At 50.5% G+C, this 19,975-nt stretch overlaps 1 protein-coding gene across 6 annotated transcripts; it reads left to right on the top strand.

Annotated features, from left to right (window-relative positions):
* The first annotated feature begins 418 nt into the window (after positions 1–418).
* DDX11 (DEAD/H-box helicase 11) lies at positions 419–19,953 on the top strand. Of its 6 annotated transcripts, none has more exons than XM_082310484.1 (26): positions 419–537; positions 744–971; positions 1,335–1,421; positions 3,583–3,740; positions 4,886–4,937; positions 5,870–5,977; positions 6,541–6,628; positions 7,104–7,306; positions 7,881–8,033; positions 8,137–8,183; positions 8,984–9,063; positions 10,328–10,372; positions 10,496–10,563; positions 11,104–11,142; positions 11,611–11,734; positions 12,258–12,395; positions 12,864–12,976; positions 14,182–14,254; positions 14,578–14,681; positions 15,480–15,629; positions 17,589–17,657; positions 17,836–17,936; positions 18,587–18,671; positions 19,287–19,362; positions 19,542–19,696; positions 19,820–19,953. In XM_082310484.1, the coding sequence occupies exons 1-26, from the start codon at positions 472–474 to the stop codon at positions 19,877–19,879; spliced, it is 2,670 nt and encodes an 889-aa protein (XP_082166610.1). In that variant the 5' UTR covers positions 419–471; the 3' UTR covers positions 19,880–19,953. The 6 variants fall into 6 exon arrangements, with proteins under 6 accessions (XP_082166610.1, XP_082166613.1, XP_082166612.1 ...); XM_082310487.1 differs by having other exon boundaries at positions 424–537; positions 12,261–12,395; XM_082310486.1 differs by having other exon boundaries at positions 433–537; positions 10,328–10,563; positions 12,261–12,395.
* Positions 19,954–19,975: the final 22 nt, after the last annotated feature.

Here is a 19,975-nt window from a genome sequence, read left to right as displayed (position 1 = left end):
CAGCCCTGCTCGGGGGTGGGGGCGGCCAGGACCTTGTGCCTGGGCAGCCCCGGCCTCCCGCAAGCCCGGGGCTGCGCGGCAGCGAGGAGCGGCTCTAGGAAGCCGGGGTCGGGGCCGTTAAAGCCGGAACGGCCCCGGTCTCCCCAGGCGTCGCGCAGGAGGAGTCACGGCCCGGCGAAGGGCCGGGGCCGGGCCGGGCCGGGCCCGCGGCAGCGGCGCGGGGAGGCGGCGGCTGGGCGGCTCCGCGCTCCCGCCCGGCCCCGCCCCGCCCCGCCCCGCCCCGCTCGGCCGCCGCCGGCCCCGCGGAAGGAGCGTCACGGGAAGGGGGCGGGGCGGCGGCGGCGCTCGGTTCGAAGCGGGGCGGCGGCGGCGGCGGGCGGGATGGAGAGCGGGGCGGCGGCGGGCGGCCCAGCGCCGGGCCCGGGCCGGTTCCCGTTCCCCTACACGCCCTACCTCATCCAGGAGCGGTTCATGGCGGCGCTGTACGGCGCGCTGGAGGCCGGCCGGGTCGGGATCTTCGAGAGCCCCACGGGCACGGTGCGGCGGGGGCCGGGAGGCCGGGGCGGCGGCGGGGAGCCGCCAGGCGGGAGGAGGACGGAGGCCCCCCTGGGCGGGGAGGGACGGTGGTGCCCGGGCCCGGGCCTGATCCCGCTGGGGGGGTCTGTCCCGAGTGGGTCGTCCCCGGGGGGCGGCGGCGCTGCAGCCGCGGGAGCCTCGCTCACCGCCTTCGTCTTCCCCGGCAGGGAAAATCCCTGAGCCTCATCTGCGGGGCCCTGGCCTGGCTCCGCGACTTCGAGGAGAAGCAGCGGCAGGAGGAGGCGCGGCTTCTGGCGCTGGAGGAGGACGGCGGCGAGGAGGGGAGGCGGCGGCCGCCCCCGGCGGCGGGGGCCGCGGGCAGCGCCGGGGAGCCGGGCTGGGTGGCGGCCTTCCTGCGGGAGAAGGAGGAGCGGGACCTGGTGGCCAGGCTGAAGGTCGAGAAGCGCTCCCGTGCCGAGGCTGGGCGCCGTAAGGCGGCGGGGGGGCAGAAGGGCCGGCGGCCTGGGCGGTGACCGGAGAAACAGGCGGGGCGAGCGTGGGGTCGGCCTTTGCCTGCCGCGGGACTCCGTTGCGGGGGCAAGGGATGAGGCGTCGCCGCGCAGGTGGCATAAGATCCAAAGCTACGTTACTCTGAACATAGTAGCGCATAGGCCTGCACGCCTGGAGAAAGGGACTGCGTACTGGCAATCTTGTTTCAGAGTTAATTTTTTTCTATACCCAGGGAATAGGAAGGTAATTATACCCAGGGATTAGGACTATGTATGCTGCATCCTTCCTTCGCTCTCCCTTTGTTTTAGGAAGAGCAGATCAGGAGGAAAAAGCGAGAAGATCGTCTTGAGAAAATTCGCCATAATGTGCAGTTAAAATATGCAGCAAAGAGGAAGGTGAGTTATAGAATCGCTTAGGTTGGAAAAGACCCTTAGGATCATCGAGTCCAACCGTTAACCCAGCACTGCCAAGTCCACCACTAAACCATGTCCTCAAGCACCACGTCTACCCGTCTTTTAAATACCTCCAGGGATGGAGACTCAACCACTGCCCTGGGCAGCCTGTGCCAGTGCCTGACTACCCTTTCGGTGAAGAAGCTTTTCCTAATATCCAACCTAAACCTCCCCTGGCGCAGCTTGAGGCCGTTTCCTCTTGTCCTATCGCTTGTTACTTGGGAGAAGAGACCGACCCCCACCTCGCTACAACCTCCTTTCAGTTGTAGAGAGCAAGAAGGTCTCCCCTCATCCTCCTCTTGTCCAGACTAAACAGCCTCAGTTCCCTTAGCCGCTCCTCCTAACACTTGTGCTCTAGATCCTTCACCAGCTTCGTTGCCCTTCTCTGGACGCACTTAAGCACCTCAATGTCCTTCTTCTAGTGAGGGGCCCAAAACTGAACACAGTACTCGAGGTCCCGCAGAGATGAGAACTTTCTGTTTTGGTTACCTTGAGTGTTGTTCATACCTGCTTTTATCTGCGACTTCACTCTGGATTTGCCAACCTGTCTGTTTGGGGAGCTCTTCATATTAGGTTGCTGAAATTGGCCATCTGAAGTTTTTTGTTAGTTTTTTTTTTTTTTTTAAAGTAAAGATGTGAAAAAGAATTTGTGTATAGAGAATTTCCTGTGACAATGCCTGTGTGTGGATAGAAAGGGTGTGTGTTCTGATGGTCTTCTGGCCCCCTGCTTTTGTTTTAAAAGCTTTAATACTTGGAGTTTGGTTTTGTGTTTTTTGTTTTTTGTTTTTTTTTTGAAAGCTCTCTGTTTTATGAGCATGTGTGAACACTCTGTACTTCTGGAATAAAACCTGTAGAACTGTGATTAAATTTAAGATCATGGGAACAGAAGACCCCTCCAAAAAAGCCAGGTCAGGCTTTGGTTGTACTTTTCCCACCCCTAGGGAGTGATTGTATTTGTTTACTTTCATAGCAAACATGATCGTAGTATTCAGAAATGTCTCTTTTCTACACATAAAAAGTTCACAGATATATTTTCCTGCCATTTAGATGGGCTAACTGGCTTCAGTACTCTTGACTCTAAGAGGTTTTTGATGGTATGAGTCAAAGTTCCCAGAAATACTCACTTGAGGTCCCCAAACAGGCAGACTTATTAGGCTGCCAGGCCATTAGTTTCTAGCATACTCCATCTCAAGCACTGTGTTATGTTTTGGTCAACTCCTGTCAAAAGGATATGGCAGAAATAGGAAAGGTTCAGAGGTGAGTGGCAAATAAAAAACAAGTGGAACAAAGAACTTTTGTCTCTTAAAAGAGGATGAAGAGCATGTGAAATGAGAAGCACGATAAAAAGCAAGAAAGCAAATGGGAGAAATAGAGATTTGGAAAAGCAACTGATTCATCTCTTCTGTAGTGCTCACTGACTGCATTTCTTCATAATGCTGTGGTAAAAGAACGCTCATTGAAGTTGGAAGATGCTGTTTTCAGATTGAAAAAACGAACTCTTCTTTATCAGAACACAAAGTTAATCGGAAAACTATTCTTCAACAGTTTAATGGAATTTTTGTAGACGGGTAGACCTGTGTTAGAATAAGAACCACATAACTGGAGAAAAAACAACAAGAGGAGTCTTGTGCTCTGTGATCTGAAACAGGTGCTGAGTTTATGCTAGGTTTGAGTTAAGTGTGGACAGAGTGTTTGATTATGTCCTTATATGTTTCGTTGGGTTTATTGACACACTATTTTTTTTCTCAGGCAGACATCTTTTATGGGCCACTTTAAGCAACTGATACTGGATTACATGGATATTGTTATTTCAGGATCTATTAGTTCCGTGGGCCTTTTGCACAGAAGGTTCTTTGTTTCCCCCTTCATACGTGTCTGTGTGGGCAAGTCTTTGGTTGTTGGTAACAGTCGCGTTCTGTGGGGCTGAACAGCTTCAGACGCCCTCGGTGCATTTGCTTGTCCTGCTGGGGCTTTACCCAGCGCGCCTTTCCCTGTGTTATGGGCGAGGGCCTGCTGTCTTCTGACCTGTCCATGGCATAAAGTGATGCGTGTGCTACCTCTCTTTCTGTATGAGAAATAATGTGATCGTGTGTGTTCCTTTCAGAGATCTGAGGAGGATGAGACAAAGCGCCTTCTTCAGCTCAGCAAGGAGGTTCTTTCAGAGGGAGCTGGAGTGGATGTTCTAGAGCAGCTGGATCACAATGAGGAGGAGCTGATTCTTGCTGAATATGAGAGTGACGAAGAAAAGAAAGTGATATCTGGGTAAGGACAGGGACTGAGGGGGTTCTGTGCCAAGGAACCATTTTCTGTATCATTTTTGGCTTGCTTTGATTAAAGAGATTTCACCTGTGATTGTGCAGATCTGGAGTTTGTCCCCCATTCAAGCTCTGTAAGGTAGTGGTTGTTCTGGGGGTTTGTTTGCTTAATTGGTTGGTTTGGTACTTTTGGGGGATTTTATTTTGTGGTTGTTTGTTTTGGTTTGGTTTTTTTTAAGCTTTTGTTAGACTGATCAGAGTGACCTGAAGTGTTTTCCGAAAAAGTGCATCTTTCTTAAAATGTGTGGCAATGTCCTGCCTTCATCCATGCCCAGTTTCCCAAAGAATGCCTCTGGATGTTTGAGTGAATGGCTTGAGATCGAGTTCCTTGCATTAGAAAAGCAAAATGGAACTCAGGGCATCAGAGGAAGCTATCAGTCCTGCAGATTAGCACTGGCATCTTCTGATACTCTGAAGGGAGAGATGTTCACATTTCTGAAGACTGAGCTACAGCATGAAAACCCCATGCACACTTTTCTCTCTCATACATTTACTTTATGCAGAAAGCCAGAAGCCATACTTCAGCATGAAAAGTCAAATACATTTAAAATACAAATTTACTAATTAGTATCTAGATAGATCCTCCTGCCTCAAAAATTGCAATTAACTACTTCGTTTATATGTAGTTTTTCAAACACTAAACTGCTGTTGCCTTTGAGGAACTCTATGGCAGCTAAATGTCTTCCTGATGCTTTTCTTTATGCAATAGCTTGAGGGTGGTAAATTGTCTCTAAGGGGAATGTTTTACAAAAATAAATAAATAAGCTCACCAAAGAATAGTATAGCGCTGATTAGCTTATGCCTGGGGCTTAGAAGCCCCAGATTTAAAAGAAAAAAAAAGTTTTGAAGTTGCTACAGACACAGCCCTATAGACATTTTTCTTTTAAAGAGCAAGGCTTGACTTGATTGTGCACACTTCCACTAATCTTAAAAAGTTGATTTGTCTTTTACCTGCTGAGTTAAGATCTGAGGCTCTTCTTGAGGTGACATAACCATCTCTCTTGAGACCTCTGTCTTGTAGTAGAACATCATTTGATTCTAACTGTCAGTGATCTGCTGAAAGGAAACTGTTTGAGCTTTCTCTTTTCTTAGGCTGGCAGAAGATGATGATGATGATGATTTAGAAGAGGAGCATGTGACTAAGGTGAGATGAAGAAAGTAAATAGTGCCACCTCATAGAACAGTGTAGGAGTGAATAGAATTATGGCTTCCTTGCACCCTTCCCAGAGTCATGCGGTACAGAAGGATTTGGTCTGTTCAGCCTGCAGAAGAGGAGACTGAGGGGAGACCTCATCACGGTCTGCAGCTTCCTCACAAGGGGAAGAGGAGGGGCAGGCACTGATCTCTTCTCCCTGGTGACCAATGATAGAACCCGAGGGAACGGCAGGAGGATACGCCAGGGGAGGGTTAGGTTGGACTTCAGGAAAAGGTTCTTCACCCAGAGGGTGGTGGAGCACTGGAGCAGGCTCCCCAGGGAGGCAGTCACGGCACCAAGCCTGACAACATTTAAGAAGCATTTGGACAATGCCCTCAGACATATGGTGTGAATTTTGGGGTTGTCCTGTGCAAGGACAGGAGTTGGACTCGATGATCCTTGTGGGTCCCTTCCAACTCAGAACATTCTATGATTCTATGATTTGGGACCTAGCATCCAGAAACCGCCAAGTTCGTTGATAATAGCAACCAGTTCTGCTGTGCTCATCTCCTTCTGGACTGCACTGGCTGCCTAAGCAGCCTGCTGTGCTAACACTGCTGAATTTTTGCTGTGGCTTGCTGTAAAAGCGCACTGTGAGAAACACTTTTTTATGACTCTCCAATGGTGAGTCCCTGCTGTTATAGGGACCTTGGACAATTAAATGGAAACAAAGGCGAATGCATAGGAGAAAGCAAAGATAAGGCTGTTGGCCTCCACCGTTGTAAGGTGACACTCAAACATGTGCCTTCCCTTGTGTTTTTGAAGGCTTGAGCAAGATTAACCTTGTTGAGGTGTTTGACTGCTTCCTTGCAGGATTGGTTGTAGGTAGGGGATTGGCTTCCATGTTCTTATTGTCTTCCCTTTGTTCTTCCTCATTGTAGATTTACTACTGCAGCCGCACTCACTCCCAGCTGTCTCAGTTTGTGCGTGAGGTGCAAAAAAGTCCTTTTGGCAAAGACACGCGTCTGGTCTCCTTGGGATCCAGGCAGGTATGTGGTATTGTTCACAAGGGACCCAGAGTGTGTGTTAACTTAATATGAGAGACTTTGTGAGGAGGTGTGTGGATGTGATGCCTCAGAAGGCGTCTCGGGGATTGACTGAATCTCCCATTGAAAAACTAAAGCAGTCATGGGTTGTGACACAGATCTGTGTGATGTACATTTTTCTGTGAGCTGTGTTTTGGCCATTTACCCTTTGATGTAAATGCAAAAATCTGTTTTACCTCTTCTGATGTGGAACATTACAGATGTCTGAGTCACTGGGATGGCACTCCTCTTAGTATTACTTCTGGCAGCATTTTTTAGAAGCTGTTATGTAGTAGTGAGCCATCTCAGTGCATCTTTTCTCATTTTTTTTCTCCTTGCTAAGTTGTTACGGGTTTCGAGCATATTTGTAGCAGTTAGTGTGCACGATGTCTGACCGATAAACTTTTCCATTTTGGAATCTGACCTGAGATTGCTTGAAAGAAACCTTTTATTTTACAACAAAGGGGGCACAGGGGGCACTCGGTGCTTAATGACCTTCTACCGCTTCCTCTCTTTGCATGTCCAAGAACCTGTGTGTGAACGAGGAGGTGCGACGCTTGGGGTCTCTCCAGCTCATCAATGACCGCTGCATGGAGATGCAAAAGAACAAACACGGTAGGAACGCTTCCAGCCTGGGGAAGCAATCCCTGATAAAGCTGGTGTGAGAGTCTGGAGGCAGTGTGCTCTGCCAGTCAGTTCTAGCAAGAGAGTGGTAGGAGCTTGAAAATGGCAGGTTGGAGGAGCAGAGCTAGAGATCCTTGGCGCTTTTACTTTTCTTATCCTCCAGGCTAGGATGCTGAGATCTGTATGTATTTTCTGAGTGCCTTAAGTTGGTCAGGACCTCAGCAATGGAAGGATGCTTGTGTTTGTAACTCAGTACTAGAGATGTTGGAAGGTGTTACATGGCTAAATCTAACTGGCAAGAGTGGCGTCCACTGTGGAGATGGAAATGTTACTGCTGAATAATTTTTAAATAGATGATGGATAAAAATACACATGACAAAGCCTGCTTTGAAATCCAAGAAGTGCTGCGAAGTGGTTGTTTTAGGCTATGTGTTGCTGATAGCTTTCTTTTGATTTCTGCTGTTAGAAAAGAAGAGTGATGAAGAGATGGAAGGGAAGAAGAGACGTGTGAGTCGCACCGTATGCCCATTTTATTCCTATGAGCAAATGCAGTTTCTCCGCGATGAAGTTCTAGTGGAAGTGAAGGATATTGAGCAGTTGGTGGCTTTGGGAAGGGAGACCAAAGCTTGCCCGTATTATGGGAGTCGATACGCCATTCCTGCTGCTCAGGTAAGGGGTACAGACTTTTAGTGGAATTAATGCCAGGGCCTCTAAGAAAAAAGCAATTGCCTGCTCCCTCCAGTACTGTTACTCAGTATTGTGGGACTTTGTAAACAGGCTGTGTTTCTGTCAGCTGCAGTTTTGCTGAGAAAGCAAAGGAAAAGAACAATACCCATTTGTAGTTAATAAGGAGGCTGTGAGTATGTCTCAGCATTCTGAAATACTTGAAAGGCTCAATAACTCTGAGGCAAAAACATGGGTGTAATCTTAGCTCTTGCCACCGCTCTTCTTCCTTGCTTGATTCTCTATCAGAAGACATGCTTTCGGTGCTTCAAAGGAGATTTGGAAGGTAACCTGAGCCCATATGCAGTTGTAGCACAATCATTTCTCTTTAGCTTACATCCCAGTGCCCCTCTCAAGCATGCGCTCCTGTCTCTCTCTCTACCTTTCCCATAATAAGGGTAAGTAACTTGACTGCGTTCTGCGAGGCCATCTGATATGGGCCTTTAATGAGTGGTTGGGGAGTGCTCTAAGTTAGTAAGGATGAGAGCTAGAATCAGGGCAGTGTGTGCTTCTCCTGTAGCTGGTGGTGCTGCCCTATCAGATGCTCTTGCATGAGCCTACCAGGAGTGCTGCTGGGATCAAGCTGAAGGACCAGATCGTAATCATTGATGAGGCCCACAACCTCATAGACACCATCACCTGTATCCATAGTGCGGAGGTCAGCGGCTCTCAGGTGAGTCATAGCCTGGCCTGTTACTTGTGAGTGAGCTCTGCATCCAGCAGAGCACCCTTTCTTGGCTCCTTCGTCATAACAGCTCCTTTTTTTGTTTGTGTAGCTGTGCCGTGCCCACTCCCAGCTGTTGCAGTACATGGAGCGATACAGGTGAGGATCTCGGAGGAAAATAGCACAACAGTGGCAGGCAGCGTGGATGCCATGGCTTGTCTCATGTCTGCAGCGTCTTTCTTGCTTTTCCCCGGTGGAAAGTTATTTGCATTAATACTTCAGCAGATGAAAAGCCACTTGCTTCATTATCTCTGTCTAGAATCTGTGTAAGTTGGACTCCTGGGGCTGGTATTAAGCAGTGAGAAGGGGGATACCCTGAGGATTCTGGCTTTCCCTTATACTCTCAGTTCCTTTCCCAATATCTCCCTCTAATCGCTCCTGCTTTGTGATGCTGAGTTTCAAAAGATTCAGTCTTTCATGTCTCCCCTGGACCTTAGTCTTTCATGTGCTGACTACATTATGGCAGAGGCAGTAAGCTCTGAGGAGGAGGAAGCTCTATGTGGTTTTTGGCTCTGGCCAAATCTTGTGCATTGTCATCCCTGCAGCGGTTGATTATTGTGCTCAATGCCAATAACTGTGAATATGTGGAGTGTTAGTGCAACAGGGACTTGAGACGTCACTGCCATTGTAATAAACAAACTGTAATCAATGTATGAGGAGAAAGGTGATGGTAGCAACAGTGTGGGATGCGTGCATGAGTGCTCTGGGGTGACCTTGGGCAGGATATCCAGGGGTCTGTGCCCTGTCACAAATAGGGAGAATGAGCCTGGGAGAAATCATTCTTGGTTCCTGTCTCCCCAAAATGAGGGGGAGTTCAGGTGCTTGTCCGTGCAGCTCAGCTGCTGTGGGTTAGTCCCTGAAGATGTTTTGGGGCCTAATACCTGTCTCATTTTTCATAGGAAACGTTTGAAGGCAAAGAACTTGATGTACATTAAGCAGATCCTGTATTTGTTGGAGCGGTTTGTGGCCATGTTGGGAGGTAAGCAAACCTCTTCTGTCTCCAGGGATGCTGATAGACTCTGAGCTAGTTGGTCCTTCCTCAGGGCACTGTCCCCCTTCCCCCTTTGCAGAATCTGTGGGGAGGTGTTGCTCATGTATAGGTTCAGAGGCCAGTAATTTTATTTCTCAGGCTGTTTTCTACTATGGGGATATCGACTGGTGTCTGCCTGAACCCCTTTCTTTGTTTGATTAGCTGAGGAGCAGCAGATGACATCATAAGTTGGTAGAGGCAGTTTCCCTCTCTTTCTGTGTGGTTTTCGTATCTGATTGGAGTGGGGATGAGGTAGGGTGCTAAGTGGGGAATACAGCAGACGTGTGACAGTGATCAGGACAGCACAAGAGCTGCACAGAATAAATCTCCTGGGTCGCCTGGTGGCACGGCCTCTACCTGTGTCAGGTGTGCCTCTGCAGAATGAATCTTTAGTGCTGCCTTTCCTTTGTGAAAAAATATTATTTTGCTGCGATTTTCAAATCCACTGGTATTGCACATCTGTTTGTGAGACCTCAGTGTGCCTGGAGGAGAGCCTGTCGTAAGTTCATGAAGAGCTTCCTCCTTGCCCAGGGGAAACGCAGCTCTTTGGGGCAGAGGCCTGCTGGTGCTCTCTGCCCTTCTCTTCCCACCCTGTCCCAGCCACTCTTCTCTTCCCTGCACTCAGTTAAGTGCTTTCATTAGAAAATGCAGCCTGTGTACAGCTTCATGATTGAGGCTGCAAAAGTGAGATGTGAGGTGGGTGTTAAACACTAGGACACAAAATGCAGTGAGTAGCAGCAACTAATCCTGTTCTGGCTGTCGGGGTCTGGGCGTGGAGCTGTCCTCGGGTTTTCCCCTCTTCCCGGTCGCCTGCCAGCCTGTGAGCCTCCCAGCCCCGTGCTGCAGCATTGAGGAGGGGTGAGGGATGCATTGTGGTCCCTGTCCCTTCGTCTTTGCAGCACGATGACTATGTAGTGTGTGAGCACTTGTAGGCACCCACCCTACCTGCTGCCTCCTGCTACAGAAGGAATGTAGGTGGTGTTTCTTCGGATGAAGCAGCACACTTGTCCTACAATGTAGGGTACCCTACAGGGGAAATTAAAACTGAGCAGGAGCTGCTGTTTTGTCTGTATAGCTACATTTTGCAGGTGTATAGTTACTTCTTGGTTTTTGTCCTGGTGTGGCATTCCTTTCAGCTTAGTTGTTAGTCTCTTGCTTAATTTTAAGACAGACCCATTGCAAGCCTTCCTTGAATCCGTTTCATGTTTTACAGGTAATGTGAACCAAAATCCTAGCTGTCAGGCAGTTTCCCAAACAGGTGAGACTGGAGTGAACACCTGGGGTATGCAGCCATCAGTCAGGGACATGGGGGTGGGCAGGAAGGGGCTGCAGGCCCAGCAGCTAATAATTTTTATTCTCCTTTCCCCCCCCTTTCTTTCAGGGACAGTGCTAAAATCCATCAATGACTTTCTATTTCAGAGCCAGATTGACAATATCAACCTCTTCAAGGTAATGCAAATGTTGTTGTCTGCTAGGGCGCAGGTGGTGGTGACTTGTTCAAGGTTATCAGGAAGCGTGTGTGAGGGCTGGGAGTAGAGCCAAGGCCCACAAGGCAGAATGTGCTTTCTAGCAGGTTCTCCCCAATGTATAGATCTCTTCTGCTGCTGTCTGGCTAACAGTGCATTAAAGCTGGATAGGCAGTCTTGGGGTAGAGGGAAGCAAGCAATTAAACATGTACAAGTGCAGAGGCTGTCTGTGGGCAAAGCTAAACTGTAAGGGTTGAGGTGAAGAAACTATACTACTCCAGTAACCTAGCCCATCCCTCGAACCTCCAAACACAGCACCTTAACAGCGTGTGTTTCTACTCTGGAAGCAATGCCTTTGTAATGAACTGTTGTCTGGAAGACAACACTCAAGAAGAACTGTGCACCGTTCCCCCAGAGCACAGCAAGAACAGCGAGTGATATCCCTGCTGGACAGGGATCAAGGGCAGCAGGGTGGGAGAAGGGATGCTGAATGCCAGTTCATTTTTCTGTCTTCTTCCAACAGGTTCAGCGTTACTGCGAGAAGAGCCTCATCAGTAGGAAGGTACTGCCCCTGTGACTTTATGGTCAACAGCGTTCAAATGCTGTTTCACACATTGAGTTTGACATGGAAGGTGCAGCAGCTGGGGTGGGAGCCTGTCTTCTCCACCCTGCTCCGCAAACGAAGCGGTTCCTGCAGAGAGCAGTGTATGGGCAGGTTACGTTTTGCTTATACGGCAAAGAAGCATACAACATGGTGTACCACAGTATTCCAGTGGGTGCTGTTTGGCCTCAAACTCGCCAGCCTGGCCAGGCTGCACTGCACTGAGAGAACAAGCATCACAGACTTGTTTTGTTTTTGATTCAGTGAGTGAAGGAAAGTAATAGGAGCTCTGGGCTGATAGATTCTGATTGGGCTGGTTTGCAAACATCTACCAAGGAACTTTATCTGTGGCAGGCCAGCAAACCCGTTTTTATCTTGTCTGAATTCCTGCTGTTGGTAGTGTTAGTCTTACTGGCTTTTGCTTGGCAGCTTTTTGGGTTTGTGGAGCGATATGGAGGCCCTGCCGCAGCTGTGAAGACCAACAAGGAGAACCAGAAGTTGGCTGGTTTGCAGAACTTTCTTCTGACCCTCCAGCAGGGATCTGATAAAGAGGGTGAGTTCAGACATCCTCCCCTTGTGCATCTGCGGACAAAGCGAGGATGTGGAACCTGCATCTGCCTGCATGAGGAAAGGGGGGAGGCGGATCTGAAGAGCAATTGCAGAAGCTATCCTGCGCAGGTGTTTTTTACTATATATGACTAGATGACCTAGGCAATTATACATATGATTAGAAGATCTCCCGAGGTCCCTTCCAAGCTGAATGATGCGATTCCATGTTTACGCTGCACGCACTCAAGCTTTGCCCTGCTGTGACCTGCTGGCTCTGGGACCTGAACTGCCACGGGTAGCTCTGTTTAGTGGTGCCAGCTACAAAAGCCAGACCTTTCTTTTTTCTTTTTTCCCTAGCAATGAGACAGAATTTGTGTTCTCTCCTTTTTGGGTCTTTGTTCTCTGCCTGCATTATGTAGACCAGGTATCGTGTTCCTGTAGAAAGGACTCATCTATATTTTGTGCTTAGTCCCTGTCTTCAGAAATGTGGCCTAAGTTGCCTGCCTCTCCTTTTCTCTTCTGGCCAGCAGGTACTCTCCAGAGCCCTTCTGTGGAGGCTGAGGACGACCAGCTCCGAACTGCCTCCCCACTGATGCAGATTGAAGGATTTCTCTCAGCCCTCACGAACGCAAACCAAGATGGCAGAGTCATTCTCAACAGGCAAGGTACTGGAAAGAGCGAGCTGGGGAGAGGCGGCATGAGTCGCAAGCAGGGCGCTTCACTGGCAGTGAGGGAGGAGATCCTGAGCCTGGGGGGAGCCTGCAGCCCTGCTGGAACACATCTGTGCTGTCCACGATGCAGGCTGGCAGGCCCGGTCTGTGTGAGGACTCTCATGAACCTAAGGGAATCCTTAACCGAGGGCATTGGGGCCAGGTTTTGCAGAGCTCTGCTCCCACTTTGGATGTCGATTTTTGTCTTGTGATTTATTGCACCTCTTCCACAGCTCCAGGAAGATTAGCAAGCAGCAGGTAACTTCCAGATTGGTGTTACCTGCTGCTGCCCCTGGCAGTGTTGAACAGCAGCAAGTCCTTGTTTTGAGAGGTGGGGACCTGCCAGAGTGCCCAGGAGAGAGAATCTTTTATATCTCTGTGTGTCACGGCTAGTTCCTGATGTTGTCTCTCTCCTTTTTCCAGGCACAGTTGGTCAGAGCAGCCTCAAATTCCTCTTGCTGAATCCAGCTGTCCACTTTGCCAAGGTGGTGGAAGAATGCCGTGCTGTAATCATTGCTGGGGGCACCATGCAGCCGGTGAGGGAGTAAGGATGTTGTGCTGGGCGCTGGGGAGGTCGCTGGTGCTATCTGCAAGCAGGCGTGGAAAGACAGCAGTTGGCCCCACTGGGATGTGCTGCTCTTCTCACTTCCCGTGGTGTGTGTGGGAAAAGACCTTTCCTACCTACCCTTTTATTTCCCTGGGATGGTTTCCCTGCATGAGGCATCACACTGCCTGTTTATGCAAAAAGTTGTAGGTATAAGGGCAGGATTGCCCTTGTCAGCCTTTCGTGTCCTCGAGATGATACAGGCTGAGGCGGAGCTCATGGTGGGTTGGAACTAGTGTGGGTAGCAGTCAGAGGACCTTGTAAAACATCTGACCTTCGAAAGGGACAGGGATCCCACGGGGACCATCCCATAGCGGGTCTTGCAGAAAAATCGAGACTTTAGCCTCGGTACGGTGGCAGGCAGCTTATTGTCCTTCTCCTGTTGCTTTCATGCCTAAGAGACCACGTGTTTGTGTTGTACAGACGCAGTGGAGTGCGTCGGATGTCCCAGCTGGTTACGTTTATCCTGTTCCTGGGCACGAGTGCCCTGGTGTTTCCTCTTCGTCCCTCTGGTGACCAGGGAGGGAAGGAGGGTGTGAAGTGCAGGACCCCCTCTTTGGGAGGCCGCCGTTCCAACTTTGAACCTTTCAGACTGCAGCTTGGAAAGAGGACGTAGTTGCAGTCCGCGCTGTGGTCCGTGCAGCGCCGGGGAGTCGGGCTAATGGGTTTTTTGGCACTGGGGGAGTCTGAAATCGGGGCGCGCTGGGCCAGGAGGGAGGGCGGCTCCAGGCAGGCGACCACGGCAGGGCTCGGGGCCAGGGGCACCGGCAGGGGAGCCCCCGTCCCTTCGCACTGCCCCTTCTGCTTGGGCCAGCCTGGGGGCGCGGCGGGCCGCCGGCAGGGGGCGCTGCCGCCTCTCGCCCGGCGGCGGGCGGCTGCGCTGGCAGCGGGCGTGCGGGCGCGCTCCCCGCGGTGGCCTGGGGCCCGCTCCCGGCGGTGGCCTGAGCCCCGCACGCCTCCCAGCCCTGCTCCTGTGCTCGGCCTTCCCCCGCCCCGGCTCTGCTCATCGGGGAGGGAGCCGGCCTCCCCCGTGCCAGCAGCCCACCCGGCGGAGCCGAGCGGCTCTCCCTCGACGCCGGCGCCCGAGGAGCGGCGCCAGCGTTGCTGATGTCGCGCCTTTTGGCTTGTGGTTCGTAGGTGGCTGATTTCCGAGAGCAGCTGCTGTCCTGCGCTGGCGTGGACCCGGCACGTGTCGTGGAGTTCTCTTGCGGTGAGCGTGCCGGGGTCGTCGCCCGTCTCTGCGGGACCCGAGCGTCACAGTTTGCCTTTGGTGCTGTTTGTTGTCAGCGCTCCGAGCAGCGCGGCGCCTTTCGTGGCAGCACAGGGGTGCCAGGTCCCTCCCGCTCCGAGCTTCCCCAGCATCAGCAGGCAGCGTGCTGCCCCTTCTTCCCGGGGGCTCAGGGAATGGAAGTCGGAGCAGCCGAGTGGCTGGGGCAAACGCGCGCCTGGCTGCACGCAGGTGAAGCTGTTCAGCTAGCGGGGTTTGTGCACCCAGCGGGGATGTTGACTTCGGCTACCTGTTTTCATTTCCAGGACATGTGATTCCTCCAGAAAACATTTTACCCATAATTCTCTGCAGCGGTCCTTCCAACCAGCAGCTGGAGTTCACCTACCAGACAAGAGACCTGCCCCAGATGGTGAGTCTTTCCGTTGTTCCCTTCCTTGGTATCTCTTTTTTGCTTCACATGCTTAGGTTTCATAGGGCAGCGTGCTCTCTGTTTGAAAGGTGGGCTGATCAAAAGCCATGGCAGGGGAAATCCATGGGATTTGGGGCAGATGTGTTGCCAAGTAATTGGGAAAGAGGAGCAGCAAAAGGAATTTTGAGCCGCCTGGTCAGAGGTAGCTGTTGCAGACGAGGAACACCAGCAACTCCTGTTTGGCTGTACTGAGATCCTGCATTTGCGTGCTGGACATCAGAAGGAGATTTCTGACTGTGCTCGCAGTTGGAAGGGCTCAGTGGCAGTGGAGCGTGGCAGCTGTGCATAGCGCAGCCCAAACCATAGGGGTGGCAGCACATGTTTCTGCACTTTTCCCTTCTTCCTTTGGTGGGCCAGTGAGCACCCAAGGCCAGACACTAGATCTGCTCTGCCCCTGCTGCATCTCCACCAGATGTGCTAGCTAGCTCTCCACATCTGTTCTAGCGTGACAGGTCCCGTCCACCACAAAAACAGACATAAACCCTCCTTTCCTGAATGACTGCTGCTCCACAGCAGTAACAGAAACCCTGGATTAGGAGGAGAGGCCAAGCAGTGAAGAGCTTTTTGGTGATTCCTGGCTCCCCTAGAGAGCTCTCTTAGACCTGGCATATTTCGCCGCATTTTTCCTTCCCCCAAGGCATGTCATAGGGGAGGTGTGATCCTGGGATTGAGCACAGAATTGGAGTGGCATTAGCTGGAGCTCCTGTCAGCTGCAATATGTTCTTGTCTCTCTTGCAGATGGATGAGACGGGTCGAATCCTTTGCAACCTGTGCAACGTGGTCCCAGGGGGTGTGGTGTGCTTCTTCCCCTCCTATGAATATGAGAAGCAGGTGTATGCACACTGGGAGAAGACGGGGCTGCTCGCCCGCCTGGCAACGAAGAAAAAGGTAATTGTGCAGCCAGGGGCAGTTGGTACTTTAAATGGAGGTTTCAAAAATCAAACAATTATCTATGCATTACAGGCCTCTCTTGCTGAGTTGTTCTCATACTCTGCACAGCAGAGCAGAGCGGATGTTTATCTAGCCAATCCCTCCAGTAATGAATAAATGATGCTTCCCGGGCGGCTGATCACTGAGCTGGGATCTAAATTAGATTAAATGCAGCTATAGATTCTTTAAGTGCACGGTCTGTGTAGTGGCCATGGGGGGAGACATTCCTCACTTTCCATAACCAGCAAGCTTGTTCCTGTGTGGCTGGGGGGCTTTCAGGTTGAGCTCTTATAGGGAATTTGTGTTTCCCAGGCTCAGCTCTGTGCACCTTGAACACAGACCAGCGCAACTAAGGGCTAGGCAGAATGGGACCAGACTGCAGTTCACAGGACAAATGGTGGTGGTCTTCTGGTGGAAGTGCAGGGTGGAGAATTGAAAGACTAGCAGTGGTGACTCCTGTTGAAGAAGTAATGAGGAACATTAAATGGGGAGATCACTGCCAATATAAAATCTTTGCAACGACTCACAAATATTTGAAGCTTGGGTATTGAAGGTCAGGCAGTCCGACTGTCCCAGGGTGTGGGGCAGGGATCTTGGATCGTGTGCTGGTGGGAGAAAAAAAAGAATTACACGTTCCCTGGCTGTGACTTCCGTTTACCAAAAGCTAAATAACTTACCGTGTGGATTAGGAGAGCACATTCCCAGATATTCCACAGCCTTGGTACAGGCATTCTGGCACGTGGGTCTGCCTGTAGGTTTCTATGGTGGAAGCATTATGCTTCAGCTTCTCCATGTGTTTGCACAGCAGTCGCTCATAGTGCCTTTCAGGTGTGTTCTGTCAGGGTCCCAGTGGCCTGCCCGGCGCCTCCAAGGCTTTGTGCCACAATCGGGCAGCTTGCTCTGCCTTTCAACTCTGATTTGTTCTTGTTTGGCCTTTGCGGTCTCCAGCAAATTGGATATGCGTTAGCAAAGCAATTTGGTAGAAGTGCAGCAAGTGTGACTTTCAGCTGCCCACACACAAGATCGTATCATAGCAGAGGAAGGTTAAAGTCTTTCCCAAGGTGGCTGTGGTGACATCACACTGAGATTATATATAAATTACACAGGAAAAATTAATTTAAATCAGAGGATTAAATAGCTACTGTTTAATAAGTTAAATAGTCTTGGCTTATATTTGTAATTGCCAGTTCTTTTTCTACTGAAAGACTGATTCTGGCTGGTAAAATTTGATAGTACTTCTTGCTAAGCAAGAGAAAACACATCCTTTTGGTTCTTTACTGTCACGGAAAAGACAGATGTTGCACCTCCTTTTTACTAGGAAAACAACTTGTGATTTAGGCCAAGGTGCAGCATCTATCAAAATGCACCTCAATTAACTTCAGGGGCTTTCACTATCTAATTAGGCATGCTAGAATAACATAAAGAAATATTACTTTATATATGCTTTGCATAAAAAACTAATTTATTCAGTGGGCAAGGAGAGCTGTTACTTGGAATTAATTGGTGATTCGAATTGATTGGTCCTGTCACTGTCCTGCAAGATCTTGCAGCTGGAGGGTCTCCTCACCCCGCTGGGCTGTTATTCCTTGGTGGAAGAGGCGCACGTTGCTTTCCTGCCTTTCAGCTCTTGGATGACTTTTAAACTTCTTGCAGAATCAGCTAAGCCTGCCAAAGCTGAAGGGGAGTGTTGGAGGGGCAGGAGCAGCTGCTGCTCCCTTCAGAGCCCGGTTGGAAAGTGCTGTAGGGAGCAAGCAGTGCTTTTCCAGGGTGGAGAGGAAAGGTGCTGGTTTTTCAGGCGATTTGCCCTTCCCCGATCTTAGTTCCATGTGCTGTTTAATGGCATGGGGGTAAAATGATTTGCTTTCTTCAAACTGCTTGCTTCCTGTTGCTGCAACTGACGCGCTGCGCCTGTGACAGATCTTCCAGGAGCCTAAGAAAGCCAACCAGGTGGAGCAGGTGCTGGTGGAATATGCCAAGTGCATAAAGGTAAGCTGAGCTGGCAGGCTGGTGGGAGTGTAGCATCCCAAATGCATATGGGAGTGCTGCTAAAGAGGGCATCGCAACTTTTAACAAGGAAAGAGGGCTCTAGCCCAGGTGTGGGGGTGTTTCTGAAGCGGAGAAATCTTCCCTGCTCTGGTTTAAGTTGCTGGTCCTTCTCCTGCAGCGCTGCAGCCAGGCAGGAGGACAGATGACAGGGGCCCTGCTGCTTTCTGTGGTTGGAGGCAAAATGAGCGAGGGGATCAACTTCTCCGATGACCTGGGAAGGTAAGGTGGCTGCTCCTTGGAAGATGAGCACTGGGCTTGTGGTGCAGGATGCCTCAAACTGCACCAGGGGAGGTTTAGGTTGGATATTTGAAAAAACTTCTTCACCGAAAGGGCAGTCTGGCACTGGCACAGGCTGCCCAGGGAAGTGGTTGAGTCCCCATCCCTGGAAGTATTTAAAGGACGGGTAGATGTGGTGCTTGAGGACATGGTTTAGTGGTGGGCTTGGCAGTGTTAGGTTAACGGTTGGACTCGATGGTCTTACGGGTCTTTTCCAACCTTGAGGATTCTATGATTCTATGGACACATCAGTACTTCCATAGATAGGAAATCCTGGTGAGCGCATGGCTTGGGCTGATGCTTAAACCACTGGGACCAAGTCTGCTGGGTGGTGTAAAACCCGCTTGTCCAGGGTACTTTTTATGTCAGTAACGCAGCTAGGCTTGCTGTGCTAGATAATCCCTTGTTCTGGCACCCTGAATCCCTCTGCAGCTCTCTGTTCAGAACGTGCTTGTCAGACTGCTGTGTTTTATTGCCGCCTTCGGTTTTCAGGGCTGGCTGTCTTTCAGGGGTGCAGTGACCTCTAATTTATCAGTCTATTGGCAAAGTGCTCTAGGATGAGACATTAAGAATAATGCGGTCCTCCCTTGCAGGTGTGTGATTATGGTGGGAATGCCTTACCCCAACATTAAATCTCCAGAGCTCCAGGAAAAAATGACTTGGCTTGACAAAACAATGGTAACAGAGACACTTACACCTCTGCCTCTTTCACTTCGGCTTTTTGGTGTTAATTTTCCTCCCAGCACATGAGTCCCCGGGCTGCCTTCAAAGATTTTTTTTTTTTTTTCTTTGAGCTTGCCCTCGTTTCCCAGACTGTGTGGTACTGAGAGCACAGCCTTCTCCACGCTGCAAGTGTGCAGGTGGCCCTAAACACAGGGAAGAAGCTGAGTGGGGGGAAACACCGCTTGGGCTGCCTGGGAACACTGAGTTCCAAGGGGAGCAAGGTCCCTTCGCCCCAGAGGAGGTGGCAGGATGGTAGAAGCTGCTTGCCAGAATCACTTCGCCTCTTGGCTCACTTTTTCTTTGTCACTGCCTACTGGAGATGCTGTTCCTGGGCAGCTGGGGACAAGTTTTTCTGCCTTGAAGAAGGTCTTGGGCTGGCTCTTTGTGAATGCTCAACATAGTTTTCCGACTGCAACCTTTCTTCCATCCCTGCTTACTGTCAGCTTGGGGTCTGCTTGGCCACCCACTCACTCTGCAGGGGTAAAAGCATTTGCCTCACTTTGTCATTAAGATTCCCTAGCTTGATTTACATCTGCCTCATGCTCAGTCTTACCTGTTTCTCCTTTCCAGCCCCGAGCTGCTGGCCAGGCACCTAGCAGAGTGCTGATTGAAAACCTGTGCATGAAGGCAGTAAACCAGTCGATAGGTAATTCATCCTTCCTTGGACAGGCTGGGGGATACGAAATGTGACCGCACCGAAGTAGGAGGGTGGAAAAAAGACGCATTACCAATCAGTCTAAGTACAGATGACAGGAACATGAGCTTCCTTGCCTGAGAACAAACACCTGAGTGGGCCATTGTAATGTGGTTGTACGCTCCGTACAGGCAGAGCCATTCGCCATCAGAAGGACTTTGCAAGCATCCTGCTCCTGGACCACAGGTACGCACGCCCTGCCATCTTTAACAAACTGCCACAGTGGATCAGGGAGAGAACCCAGGTGAAACCTGCCTTTGGATCAGCGTTTGCAGAGTTAAGAAAGGTCAGAACTTGTCTCTTTTGTACTGCTACCAAACTGTTTCCTACTGTACTCACCTGTACTTTTCTCAGACCTTCACTTTAGTGCAAGGCCAGGGACAAACTGTCTGGTTTTGTGTGTTCCTAGTTCCATCGAGGGAAGTCAGAAGCTTTGCGATGTGGACCAGAGTACAGCTCAACTCTGTGAGCTGTACCTCTGAAGAACACCTGAAGCAACACCAGTTCCTGCTTTTCCGTACCAAGCAATTTGTGAATCTCTGCCTTGTGCAACCTTTGTGGATGT

This window comes from Platalea leucorodia (assembly GCF_965183815.1).
Source record: "Platalea leucorodia genome assembly, chromosome: 4".
Classification (NCBI taxonomy): Eukaryota; Metazoa; Chordata; class Aves; order Pelecaniformes; family Threskiornithidae; genus Platalea; species Platalea leucorodia.
This window is presented reverse-complemented; position numbering and strand designations above follow the sequence as displayed.